This window comes from Zonotrichia albicollis, chromosome 4 (assembly GCF_047830755.1).
Source record: "Zonotrichia albicollis isolate bZonAlb1 chromosome 4, bZonAlb1.hap1, whole genome shotgun sequence".
Lineage (NCBI taxonomy): Eukaryota > Metazoa > Chordata > Aves > Passeriformes > Passerellidae > Zonotrichia > Zonotrichia albicollis.
This window is the reverse complement of record NC_133822.1, coordinates 24,498,666-24,512,616: the sequence shown is the minus strand read 5'-3', so window position 1 is coordinate 24,512,616 and position 13,951 is coordinate 24,498,666. Positions and strand designations below refer to the sequence as shown.

Genomic DNA, 13,951 nt, shown 5'->3' with positions numbered 1-13,951 from the left:
ATTTTAAGCTTCTACTAGTTTTTAAACTCTTGGTTAAAAAAACCAACATTACAGGCAATACAATAATATTGTATTTCACCTGTAACAATGCTAAATTAATTTCACATATGCAATATCTGGGACTCTGGGAATTTTCAACTCAAAGTAAGCACAAATCCAAAACAGAATGAACACCAGACATGTCTTTCCTATATGTATTCCTATAACATACAAAATACCAACATATATATAAAATATAACATTTCAAAATATTAGCACTCTCGAATCTCCTTATGTTGGAGATTAAAAAATTTACTTCTTAAAGCACCAAAGCAGAAACAAGATGATGCAACCATGCCTGTGAAAGTGTGAGTGTATAGCCACACAAACAAAATATGGGTTCTTTGTAATGGCAAAAATGGAGAAAATTCACTGTAAGCAAGTGGCAATATCAATGATGAAATGGAAATAATAATTTGTAGCAGCAGATTTAGAAAAAGAATCTTAAGTCTTCTTAGACTACCAAGATGTGGAAGAAAAATTGAACTTCACCATAAGAAACTTCAAATGAAGGTACTCTATCCTACAAACTAAGTAATAAGGATCCCAATAATTATCCAACTAAAGGAGGGAAGTAACTAAAGAAACAAGTAACAAAATTTAAGTTGATATCAAAAGCTGTATTTTCAAGGTCAAATGAAGCAATGACACCAGAAAGTCCAGATGTAAAGACCAAATGAGAAGCTGAAAGCATTTGAGCCTATCTGTAAAAGGACTGCCTGTGGGATTTCATAGAAAAGCAGACGCCACACACTTATCTGAGCGGATGTCAAGGGTAAGGTCTTCATTGCATCATTAGAGAACTTCAAACTGTATTGCCAAGTACATATTTCTGGGAAGTAATAACCTGAAACATGAACACCTCTGAATCCTTGTTTAGTAACTCTGAAGTATTTATTCCCTATTTAACAGCATGTATTGAATATACTTAAAATGTCAGCCCAGACACTCCCCAAGAATTTAGATAGTGGGATTGTCCACATATTAAATGCTTCTAACAGCTTCATTTAAATTTGTTTGCTAGCAGGTTTGCTATAGACGAGTTACAGAAAAAAAATACTTCCCTTTACTATTTTGGCATGGGCACTAGTAAGATTTCATTATGATAGCTGCATAAAACTTTGCTATGCCATTCCATTCCCAAATATTTCCCCCACACCAGTTAAAAGTCTACTTCATGTACAGATTTATGACAAAGAACAAACAAGGCTACTTGCAGCTTTAAAAGTTTTGAGAAGGGACAGAATTTCAATGTCCAACTTCACAGCCTTCACGTACCTATATCACATTTGAAAATTCCAGAAGAGTTCTATGAGGGTCTGCATGTTACAAACACTACCCTTACAGGTTACTCACTGCAGTGCAGCCCAGACAAAATCTGGGCAAATTGCAGACTTCTAACAGCAGCATTTCTTGTGTATGCTCCAGTTGTAACTCACACAAGTGGACAGTAAGAATGGCCATTTGAGAAACAAAAAGAAAACCCATATGAACTTAGCCAAACAGTAGAGGTGGCTGTAGATACTTGCTGACAAGCCAGCGTCACATTTACAGAGCTGCTCTTGCAGCACTCCCTGCAGTCCATAATGCTCTGTCATTTTTTGGCAGTGCAACACCAAAATTATCACCTATAGCAAATAAACTACCACTGAACATCCAGAAAGCAGTGAACTCTCCAGTGCTAAAACCACTGGTGTCTGACACACTGATGATTCTTCAACACCTCCAACTTCAGGAATGGTAGAGAAATCAGAAACTCCGGGTTTTCTTTTCTATAGAAGTTATTCTACTTTAAAACTGAGTGCATGTGGCAGTATAGAATTCATCCATACCAACTGGCCTCTCCACCAGTTTGCCTTTGCAAGAGGAATAATAGTTAACATTTATCACATCAAACTCCTCTGTATGTCTTGCCACTTGTCTGCTCTCATCCATACTGAATCTTGTATTCAAGTGAGCAACTCCAGAACTCTTAATTCGCTTTAAGCTTGAAGTCTTTTCTTTCACAGCTCCTTAATTAGTTGTTAGAATCTTCACAGAAAGAGAGCCAACAAATAAACTCGTCTGTATGCTGGAAGTTGAAGGCACACTTTATTCCAGTAAAGTGAACAAATGCTTCTTCTTGGAAACAGTTTGATGGACAGACAAAGTCTCTACAGATTATACTTGAAGCTCAACCTCTTCAGCTGCCTGTTTCTCAGCTAATTTCAGTGTCCATACAACACACAAGGCTGGTTAGGTGAAGCACTTTTCAAATCACATCCTCTCTTTTGCTCAAGACAGACTCCTTTGTACCAATCTTCCTTCAGGCTTCTTTTTGTGCAACTCAAGTGCTCAGCATAGGTGCATAAGCAGCCTGTCTGCTTATCTCTCAGGACATTTTCAAAATTTGCAATTCTGTTGTGTTCCTTACTCAGGACATTCCTTCCAGCACAAACAGCTTCCTTGATGCTTATTTCTTCAGTTTAGCCACAGTAATTTCATAATTTACATCAGAAGAGTCATTTGTTATCCAGCTTTCTAAGATTATACTCTTCCATTCATTTCTTCATGTCATTCCTCCTAAGCAGTTTGTACAACATATTACCAGAAGAGACAGTTTTGCACCACTTTGGTCCTTCCTACCATCTTGTGAGAATTTAATGACTCCTCTACTTGTAACAAATTTCCTCTATATAATCAGTTTTGGATGATAACAGGGGGATATTTTCCTAATCCTAACTTCAAATTCACAGGTTTTTTTGTACCAGTTGGAAAACAAAGTAGACAATGCACTTCACCAAGTTTGGCCATAGCTAGCTAATATCCAGTCCCTGTCATTTTAACCAGGACAAACACATGACAAGTAAAGGTATAGAAAATGCCTCAAGGTGAGTTTGAATTTCTTCTTCCAACTGGACAATGAACTCTAGTATGGAAGCATAAAAGTAGCTTGGGAGAAAAGTCAACAGGATAAAAATAATTGTCACCAAGAATACAGTATGTCTGCAAATCTGTAGAATGAGGAGGAGTATGTACTGTGAAATCATTCATACAGAACCAACTCACAATCGAAAGGAGGGACAGAGCCACAAGCTCACTGTTGCTGTGATTCATTATCAAGCAGATGTTTGAACAGCACTGATCTTTTAATTCTTATGATGCACCTCATTTCTCATTCAGATCCCTGTTTCTGTTTAATTTATACAAACATCTGGGAATGGACCTCTGCTGTTCATGACTTCTAATCTCAGAAGACAATGATGGTATTGCCTCTTACACTACCTTGCAAACTCCTGAGCTTGTATCTATGCCCTCTTTCCTATTTCCAAGTATCTCATCTTGAAATATCTCATCATACTCCAGAATCTGTGTTTTTCTGTTCTCCCATGCAGAAGTTCCCATTTCTACTCATAGATGTATGAGCAATAACACGTCCTGAATCAATCAAGCTTAAGTATATAAGCTTTGGGTCCTACAGATTTTCCCACTCTGTAACTTTTGATTAGGCAGTCTGACTACGACAGACTTTACATGCTAAAATTAAAGACTGAATGAATGTACCAACACAGACATTCACATAGATGAAGAGTTCAGCATATCCTGTTAACATATTTGGGAGTTTCTCACATATTCTGAGGCAAATCTTTAGCTGCTCCAAATATTTCCCTCTCTGAAGAAGGGTGTCTCCTTTACGAATTGCCGCTAATCTTTGGTCAGAACTCTGGCAAGACAGTCAAGTTTTCCTAAGTCCACTTAAAGGACTTAAGAATGTCAACCTGGAGCTACTTATTTTTCACTTGAGCCCTTGCTACACATTCCAGCAAGTACAACCTCCACTAATACCTATGGATTAGCTCAATTTCCATCACACTTCCTTTTTCCTATACAAGTTTTACCAAGACCTCAACCAGCTTCCACTACAGGATGCTTGTTTGCACTTTTTTCTCAGACGAAACTGCCTCTAACAAAACTAAGTGATCCATTAGACCTAGCCTAAGAGGGCTAGGGGGGAAAAAGTCAAAAACATTAGGAAAATCGTTTCAAACGGAAGGCGTTTATTCCACACCTTCTACAGCGACATGTACTTCTCAAACACACTGACAGAGGCTACTGTGTCAGTGCATGAGCTGAACAAAACTTCCTCGCGGCATTCTTGCTTCGGCGCGGTAATTAGCGACTAAGTGGTGCATGAATGCCTCAGCAGAGCCACGCAGGCTGCCCGTGGCCCGGACAAGTGTGATTATTGCTGGGCCGCCCCGGTCCCCGCCCAGGCGCGGCGGATGACACCTGCAGGACTCCCCTCCGGCCGCGCTCCAAGCACCGCTCATACAGAGTCGTGCTCTCGCTACGTTTCTGTGCCTTGCTATCAGCCCGCGTTCAGGTTTTCCGCCGGCCAGGGGCCAAAGCCTCCCGGCTCCCCGATAACGGCTGCCCGGCTCCGCTCCCGCGGCCCGGAGCGGGAGGCCGGCTCTCACCGCTCCTCTCCACCCGCACACAGAGAGAGGTCCTGGCAAAGCACACTAGTTCTGCCTTCCCTCCGAGGTGGGAAATTTAAAAAATAACCATTAAAACAAACCGAGCCGAAGCACAACCCTGCCGCCAGCCTTGGCGCTGGCGAGCAGCTCCCGTCCCGACAGCTCCGTGCCCCGGCAGCTCTACGGCCGGGCACCCGCACTCGCCCACGGCACCCGGTCCCGGCAGCTCCCCGTGTCCCCAACGCGGCCCACGGACCTCCGGGTTGGAGGGGGCAGCACCCCCAGGCAGGGGCAAAGGGGGTACGGGCAAGCAGGGGCACTTACTGGGCGTGCAGTGCAGCGGTGAGGCTTGCGAAGAGACGGGCGAGGAGGGAGGCGCCGCCGGCGGCGGCTCCCTGAGGGCGGCGGCAGCCGCAGAGGTCAGGACGGGGGGCAGCATGAGGTACCGGTCCGGCGGCGGCAGGCAGCGCTGGCACACCGAGTGCAGGCAGGGCAGCAGCTTGGGCCGCCGGCTCTGGATAGGCTGCCCGCACACGCCGCAAGTGTCCAACAGGTTGAGCGGGGCCGCGTCCCCGTCGCGCTCCGCCGGGCCCTGACGGCTCTCGGCCTCGTTCTCCCCGCTCAGCGCCGCCGCCGCCGCCGCCGCCGCTGCCCCCGGTCGGTCCGCCGGGCACGGCCCCCCCGCCGCCGCCGCTGCTGCAGCTGCTAACGCCGCTGCCGCCTCTTCCATTGTCCTACGCCGGCCGCCGCCGGAGAGCCGAAGGGAGGCGGGGCAGCCCCGCCGCTTCCCGCCCGCGCCGCCGCCGCCTACCGGCCCCTGCCCCGCGGGTGTTCGTGCGCCCGCCCCGGCAGCGGCTGCCCCGCCGCGCCGCGCCGCCAACGGCCGCCCGCGGCCCGACCCGCCCAGCGCCCCGCCCCGCCCCGCCCCGCCGGGACCGCGCCCCCGCCCCCGCGACGTGAGGCGAGCGCTGCCCCGCCCGCCCCGGGAGCCCCGCCCCGTCCCGGGAGCCCCGCCCTATCCCGGGAGCCCCGCCCTGTCCCGGGAGCCCCGCCCCGCCCCGGGAGCCCCGCCCTCTCCTCGGCACCAGTGACCGCTCCCGCTCAGCTGGGTGCCTGCCCGGCTCGGGCCGGGTGAGAGGAAGGACGGGAAGTTTGTCTTGAATATGAGGAAAAACTTTACTGTGTGGGTGGCCATGCTCTGACACAGGTAGCCCAGAGAGGGTGTGGAATCTCCCTCGCTGGAGATGCTCAAGAACCGTCTGGACACAGTCCTGTGCCATGCACGCTGGAATGACCATGCTGGAGAAGGGAGCTTGGGCCAGGTGACCCACTGTGGTCCCTTCCAACCTGACCCGTTCTGTGATTCTGTGAGAGGTCTTTGTCCCTTGGACAGGGTGTTAAAAGAGGTCACCCTTCTCCCTGCCCTGTGTGCGGTGAGAGTTTGTGAGTTTCGTTGGCTTGGCGGATCACAGCAATACCGCCACATGCAGCCACGTTACCCGACTGAAGCCAATTGGTGATTGGTACAATTAAAAAGATACAATGGAAAAGTACAATTCTTGTTTAGACACAACATTTTATTGAATCAAAGGCCTTAAGTATTGTGCTGAGGAGACATTGGAGCAGGCTGCCCAGAAAACTGTGGATGCCCCAACCCTGGAAGTGTTAAAGGCAATGTTGGACCGATACTGAAATCAGACAACAAAACTTTCTAACACAATTTTGAGTATCAGACAGCAGGCATTCTTTATTACAGTGCTGGACACATCAGAAGGCTTTCTGTGTTTATCTGATGCGTGTCCAGAAGGCAGAACAAGGTATTTATTCCATCATGATCATACATATTGATTACAGTGTAGTTCTGGCTGATACATAAACATCACTTATCACAGAACTAATTTGCATGCTGCTGCCTCCTACTCAAAGTCTTTTAATGTCCCTAGAGGGTTGTCTGAAGGGGTCTTTGGTGGTTGTACTCACCAAGTGCCCCCCACATTACAGATGACATCTCCTTGAACTTCTCTTAGGGCATGTGCTGTTGCTTCTTTTTACATAACTTGGCCCAAAAAGCCACTATAATCCTCATTATCTGTTTATCTACTGGTTCCAGCTACATTTATCATCCTGTGTGCACACTTTTACATTCTTTTACCATTTTTGTTAGTTGGTCTTTAAGCTCTATCCAGCAGCTTCAGGAGAACTGAAAATTTCTCTTCTCTTCTCTGTGTTATCTATGAGGACAGGACTTTGAGCAACCTGGTGTAGTGGAAGGTGACTTGCCCCTGGCAGGGTGGGGTGGAAGCAGATAACAGTTAAGGTCTCTTCCAACCCAAACTGTTCTGTGATTCTGTGAGCTTCTATGATGTATGTATGAAGACACAAAGCTAGATCTAGCATGTTGGTTGATAGATCAACCATAAACCAGATCCAAGCTCCTCAGAATATTCCAGATGTTTGTGCTTAAATTCCCAGGGCAGCTCGTATACTTCTCACTTCCTAGCAATTTCTCCAAGACTCTAACATCGGTCCCATAATGAAGAGGACCATAATAAAGCTATACATGGCAAAATACTAATTTCTCAGCACAAGGAACGACTGTGTACAGGAGCATTGTCATGATTCAGCTGTCTCACATGCATAATTTATCATGGTAACAGGAGAACAATACCACAGGTTGTTTTCGGGAGGAGGGATGGATCTGGCTTTACAATGAGGAATTGTTAAGAGTTAAATGTCATTCTCTGACTAAGAATATCAATGGAAGGGACAAGCCATACATTCTCAACTCCTGACCCGCCAACACATAAGGGAAAAATGCCTCCAGCAGCACTCTCCTGGAGTACAGCTCCTGCCTCCCAGTCCAGCTGCCTCTGTCCCTTTACTAAGAGTCACCAAGTGGTAGGAGAGTCCTGTGGTCCTCTTTCCTCCCCACCACGGGTTTGATTATCCAACACCCGATGATGATGTGCTAACAATCCATTGTGACAGGAGCTTGCAGGCGTGAATAATGAAATGGGTTCTGGAATTAAAGTTAAGAAGGATGGTACAGGTTCTTCAAGGTGAGAATTAGCAAAAATGACATCAGAAAAGGTCTGTTGAGGAGCAGTCAATAACTGAAGAATGATTGATTAGTATTGAGAGAAAACATGATCAGAAACTCAGTAAATAATACATTTGTGAGGACTAATAGCAAGTCATAAGATCATCAAACTAGGTAGTTCCCGTAACTAGTATGAACTATTTCTCTAACAGATGTCAGCACAGGAAAATAGCAATACTGTGTAATGGTACAAAGATCCCCCTGTGAATGAACTGAGTAGATGCTTTGTTGCAAATGATGATCCCCATGAGGCAGTGTCCCAAAGATTAGTAAAATAATAGGATTATGTTTCCTGCAAAGTTTGTTTGCTTGGGATGTTTGCAAAGCTTGCTCAAACTGCGCTGTAAAATCTGTAGTTGCATGGCATCTGAACAGCATCTGATTTAAAATGAAAGTTTGAACTTGCATAATTTGAATTTGAAAGTAGAGCCTTCCTGTTAGCTATGGCATCATATTAGGAGTACTTGGGACAGAAACAAAAAGGGCATGGAGGAACAGAAATAAACACCCTGAGATAAGGAACCGTTCAGTACATGTGGACAAGGGAGCAAGGAAAAAAGCCTTTGTGGTTGTTTAAAGCTTTTTAAACAACCACAATGTTCAGGGAAAGTGTGACAACAATCAGTGAAAAAGTGGCATCCCATTACACTGACCTGAGTGCACAGCTTTTGGTCACAGCTACACCACACCTGGCCCTCAGGGAACACTGGCAGAGCTGGCTTGGGGCTTTTGGAAAAGGTCATGTAGACAAACCCACACCAGGGCAATATGTGCTCTACTCGCTTTTGTCTGAAAACAGCTGGTGGTTTTGTCCAGTTTCTGATAGAAGATGACTTGTTGGGTTCTCCAGTGTTTCACTGGAATGAGTTAAACCAATGAAGAAAGAATGACAATGGTGACAAGCTGATGGCTGGAAATCAAGATGACTAGGTAGGAAACATCCAGAAGTTGAGGCTGCTTCTCTCTATCCCTTTCCAAATTCCAGAAGCATTTTGCCTTCTGTTCAGATATACACTTTGTGGCTGCAGTCTAGATTTTTGCCCTTTGCAATCTACATTCCTGTGATACACTCCACAAAAAGTTATCATTCAGAAACTTCAGCTGCAGAAAGAAATGGTTGCCAGCTGCACTGAAGAATTTCTCAATGGAGATCTCATAACTAGAAGTTCCTTGCACTTAGAATTTACTTGCTGGTTCTAATTTCCTCATTTTGTCCCTGGTTCAGTTTGTCTTTTTCTTGTATTTCTAGATTTTCTAGTCGTCACTTGGCCTTGCAAATTCAACAGATGTTATCTAGTGGAAGTCACTTGGCCTTGCAAATGCAACAGATGCAAATCTTCCCAGATTACCGCTAAACATCAGCATGTGCATTTCCTCCTCTTAAAACAGCCATATGACACTGAGCAGTCTCTTTCCAAAGTTTTTTTTTACAGACTGAAAACCATGGGGCTTTGCAGTGTGCCAGCCCAGTTTAACCTTTATGTGGCAACAGTGAAGGAAGTGGGGAGGAGACTCAGTGCTCCATCTGTGTCATTAAAAAATGCTTTTGACACAGTAGTCATCCAAGACAGATCTGGCAGCTTTCTGGCCAGACTCTATTACAACACAAAGCAGTCACTGGGAGGATGTGTCCCAGAATATACAGCCTTTCCTGGTCCGTGTCCTTTTGAGTAATTGACATCTTCATATGTGGTTGGTTTTCAAAATCTGTAAAATATAAAATATGTTCACTGGAAGCAAGATGAATGCATTAGGAATTCACGGTTAGGCAAACGTAATATATTAACCTTTCCAGCAAGAGTGAAGTAGGAGAACTTTACATACTAAAACATCTGGCACAAGAAATGAATGAATGAGCATAATCCCTCCCAAGTTCTGAAGGCTGAATTAGGAATTCATCTAGAATATAGCTTAGATCTGTAGGTTGCCTTTTGGAACTCCACAATCAAGAACCCATCAAGCTATACTTACTTGTTCTTTCAGTGAGGAGAGAGTGAGAAAAACTACCTGGTTCAGGTAATTTCCTCAGGATTTTCAACTTTCTGTTTTTTATATTTCAGTCACCTAAAATATACAGACACACACATATAACTTTTCTTCCAGATTGGAAGATGATTTCTTGGAAACCTTTTTTGTGTCCTATTATTTATGCTCTTTACCCAAGTAAAATATTTCTCCAGCACTTGGCAAATAACAACAGAGACTTTAACAACTGAGAAGAGATTTACTTGACCAGTTTCAGCTGGAAGCTCACCACAGATGAGGCTGGGTCCAGCACTCTGGAGTGGGCAGCTGCCAGGTAAAGTTTCCAGTTCTCCACACAACATATGTCCTCTGTAAACTATGGAATAAGATCACCTCTGCACACTTTCCTATTGGTTTCATGGTCAGGGAATACACTCTGCTTTTGTAAATTAACTCTGGGTTCATCCATTAGATTCCCTTTCAGGGGAAAGGAGCTTGCCTAAGGTGAGAGACAACATGTCAGTTCTGAACACCCAGTATTAGATAGAAACTGATGGAAATTATTGTGGTACTCACAACACCCTTTTTCTTCCAAAGGTATTTTTTAGTTTTCACTTTCATTGAAAATTCCACAAACACATGGAAACAGCCTAGATATACATGAACATATTGCAGTTAATGTCTCCTAACAATGCCCTATCCACTTGTTTTGTCAGACACTTACAGGTCCCATCTCTAATTCCCAATGCACCTTTGGAACCCTCTGTCTCTCCTAGGGATGAGCAGGATTCTAGCCCTGCCCATGTAGAGATGCTGTGGTTCAAAACCTAATGCCTTCCCCTTCCAAGTCCCTATGCTCCCTGGCAGTGCAGTGTCAATGCAAGTGGGGCGTCCCAGGGTAAGGAGCACAGACCAGCCCTGATGATTTAAGAATGCAACTGCAAGCTAATCTCTGATGAGTTAAACCCAGATATTCAACCAAATAATCAGGCCAACAGACCATATTCCTAAATTATCACAGGCCAGCTCCAAATCTGTCACATCCAGTTTCTTTTCTGACACATAAAAGGCCAGAAATATCTTTCTGCAGCAGCACAAGTAACCTCATTGGGTATTAAACTCATTTCAAGGAACTTGGGACTTGCCCAGCGGGGGCTACAGCTCCTGTTGATGAATCTCAGTAATTATAAAGCAGGGGGTATAGTTGTATCGCCCATGGGTCTGAAATCCAGTAATAATCGATTGCTTAGCTCCCTGCATGCCTGAGCACTTCCCTTGCCCTTCTCCATGATCCTTGTGAGTCCCTCCCAACTCAGCATATTCTGTGATTCCTTCTCTCATGAGGGTTTCCTACTCAGGTTCTTGTTAGCATTGTTGCTAGAACAAAATGAAGCACTGCCAACTCCTGGCAATATATGAACAGAACAGCGTTTCCTCAAGTCACCTGGCTCCACTGGGAGACTGTAATCTACCAGGATGAGATTGTGCCCTGACTTCTTTCCAGAAAAGGGACTTCCTGGTCTCCTATCTGAGGGAGGGTGGAGGAGGAAAACGTTGCTTTAACAGTCAGGTTGTAGGTGAATGTACATGGAGAAGAAGCCCTGCATATCTTTTCACCTCCCTAGCATGAGCCTTCAGCTGCAAGGAGAATCAAAGATTAATTTAACTGAAAGGATCCCAGGTTCCAAAATGGGCTTCCATTCAGATTGGGAAAGAGTTTCCCCAAATTTAAAATACTTTTTAAAGAAAAGTATTGCGACATACCCCGGTTTTGATTAAAAACTATGCTTTCAATAAATATATTTTATTTGGATTTTGATATTTCATTTATTACTATGTTAAATAAATTATATACATGAAGCATTTGGAACTTTTTCCTCCGTAACAGCTAAAAGACACAAAATTACTAAAATGTTTGCTTCAAATTCACACTTTGCTGAAACGAAAAGAAAATAAAAGAAAAGATCCCCAAACCTCTTCAGACTGCAAAGGAAGATGGTCATTACCTCATTATTGGTATTCCTTGCTGACCTCACCTGTTTTTCAATAATGCCTTCACAGGCTGTGCCATTTTTTGCCCATAGAACTTTTACTGAATACCCATAATAAGGTACATTTTCTTCTCTTAGTCTTATTGAACATCAGAGGTTTGTTTTCCCTCTTGTTGACAGCAGATCACATTAAATTACTAAAAACAGCCCAGGACCAAAAACACATTAATTTTCACTTCTATCCTGAAAAGTAACCATATAATGGAGTTATGCAATCATGTATTTCTTTTCCTAGTGATTTTAAGGTCAGATATTCTCAGATTAAAGATAAAGGGTATTTTTTAAAGTATTGTTCCATCTGTTAAGCTACTGCAACTTGGAATTTAAAGGTCATAATATTCCTTCCTGATCAATAGTACTCCTAATGAACACTTATTTTTGACCAGAAAGTCCCTTTCTTTCAACTTAGGCTTTCAGGGGCACCTATATGAATCACATAAAGGAATCAGTTGGGAGAAATAGGATCTCTCTCTTTCACTTCATTTTAAATATTGCCTATATTCAGAAATGGCCTACTTTGCACACAGGCATTACATTTGTGTGAGGGATTTGCATCAGTGTGACTAAATTGATTTTGCTGCATCATTGCACATTTGCCTAATGTCAACAAGGCCTTTACTGTTGGCTATGCTGAACTAACAAGAATAGAAAAGTAGCATCGAAAACTTTCTTTAAGGTTGTTTGGAGAGAGGATTCTGACTATACCTACAGGCAAAATAAGAAGGGTTGGTTTGCTTTCACATGTTGCTGTTTATAGACAGCTGGTTTTCAAAGAAGCAAAGCTTATTAGAAAATTCAGAGTCTATCAATTTAAGTTGAAGGAACATGCTACAAATTTCCCAGCAGAAAGATAAAACTAATCTTATCTTGTGTACTAGAATTTTTATTTGCAGTGATAACTAGCTAGTAAATAAAATATTCAGCTCTTCAAAAGCCTCTGAGTATTTTGAGTTTCTCTCTCATTGTGTCCCAAGTGTTGTCCCCACAACTAAACCAAACCCACATTGGACGACAGGCACCAGGACCAGCGGGAGCCAAACCCACTCTCCTGTTTCATTACACAACTTCTCTGAGCAGCCCTGAATAGAGGGTACGACCACAAACAGAGGATAAACAAGTCACAATCCTGGTTAAAAGTCGCAGTGGATAGACGCAGGACTGAGTTACTTGGAATAACACCTTCTGAGCCCTTCAACCGTCTGTGTCTGGACAGACCTCAGGACTGCTGCACAGAAATGTCAAGACTTTAACCTGACCTCTCAGCCATGAAAGTCTTCTTTGCCATAGGAGACATGGCAATATGACTCATTTCAGCCCCAAGACATAAGAGATGAAATATCCCAAGCTTCTCTCCAATTTTTTCATTCTGCCGTCACTATTTTTGGTATTAGTTCTTAGGGGATTACACGATAATGGAACTATTCATGGTATTAATTCTTAGGGTATTATAATGAAATTTAAAGGAGTAGATTATATATGTATATATAAAAGAACTTTGGATAGATAATATCTAAACCTCACAGATTTTGCTCTGGGTTACCTCAAGACATTTAGACATTTATGGATCTAGCCAAATGCTGAACATCTAAGAGCATTTCCTTTTTAAAAATCTTACTGTTTTGGGTAATATCTGGGGGAGATAGGTAAGGTTCATTTTGCCTTTGCTTTTTCACATGCAATTTCCAGCTGTACAGAAATTCCTTCCTGGGGTTATGACGTGATATACAACCCTTTTGGCAGCAGTGCCAGGGATGAAGTGGTGCCACGTCAGCTGCTCAAACATTCAGTCATGCCCTGAACACAGCACTGCTGTGTGTTCCAGTTTTTTGCTGGGGGAGGGGGTTATCCTGCTTTGATTGGCTGCAGGAAAGAGAATCTTCAAAAATCAATGACTGTGCCAGGGGCAGCTCTAAAATGCCCCATCACAAGAGAGTAATGCAGCATTGATGGTACCAGGATGCCCAGCTCCTCAGTCATGCTCTCTTCTGATTTAAAATAAAGGGGTGATTCTTAACTGCATTTATGATCAGAAATTGAAGGTGTTAGGGCTGATACCAGCTTTTATATCTGTTGACTCATTTTTTTTAAAAATTCTAGTATTAATAGAGGAGTCAAAATGAGGCTTCAATGAACTATGAGCCTTTAGAAGTTCTGGTTAGGAAGGATAAACAGCCATATATCAGGCATATTTTAGTTAGATTTCCTATGAAATCATGAAGGTGCTGATAGACTTCTTAGAAATATTTCTACCAAACATTGTCATATTCTGCTCCTCTTAGATTACAAACTTATTACATATTTTTGCTCATGTTTGGAGCAGTCAGCACTGTGTAGCCATA

At 43.5% G+C, this 13,951-nt stretch overlaps 1 protein-coding gene and 1 long non-coding RNA gene across 2 annotated transcripts in view; both read right to left on the bottom strand.

Annotated features, from left to right (window-relative positions):
* The window catches only part of TRIM24 (tripartite motif containing 24), a 56,605-nt gene extending 51,232 nt beyond the window's left edge, over positions 1–5,373 (bottom strand). Inside the window, exon 1 of the mRNA XM_074539138.1 lies at positions 4,821–5,373. Coding sequence (XP_074395239.1) covers positions 4,821–5,226 — 406 coding nt within the window. The 5' untranslated portion in view covers positions 5,227–5,373. The remainder of the gene's footprint in view (positions 1–4,820) is intronic.
* Positions 5,374–6,058: 685 nt separating this feature from the next.
* The window catches only part of LOC113458706 (uncharacterized), a 124,532-nt gene continuing 116,639 nt past the window's right edge, over positions 6,059–13,951 (bottom strand). The window contains exon 13 of the long non-coding RNA XR_012579940.1: positions 6,059–9,303. This is a non-coding gene — a long non-coding RNA (uncharacterized LOC113458706). The remainder of the gene's footprint in view (positions 9,304–13,951) is intronic.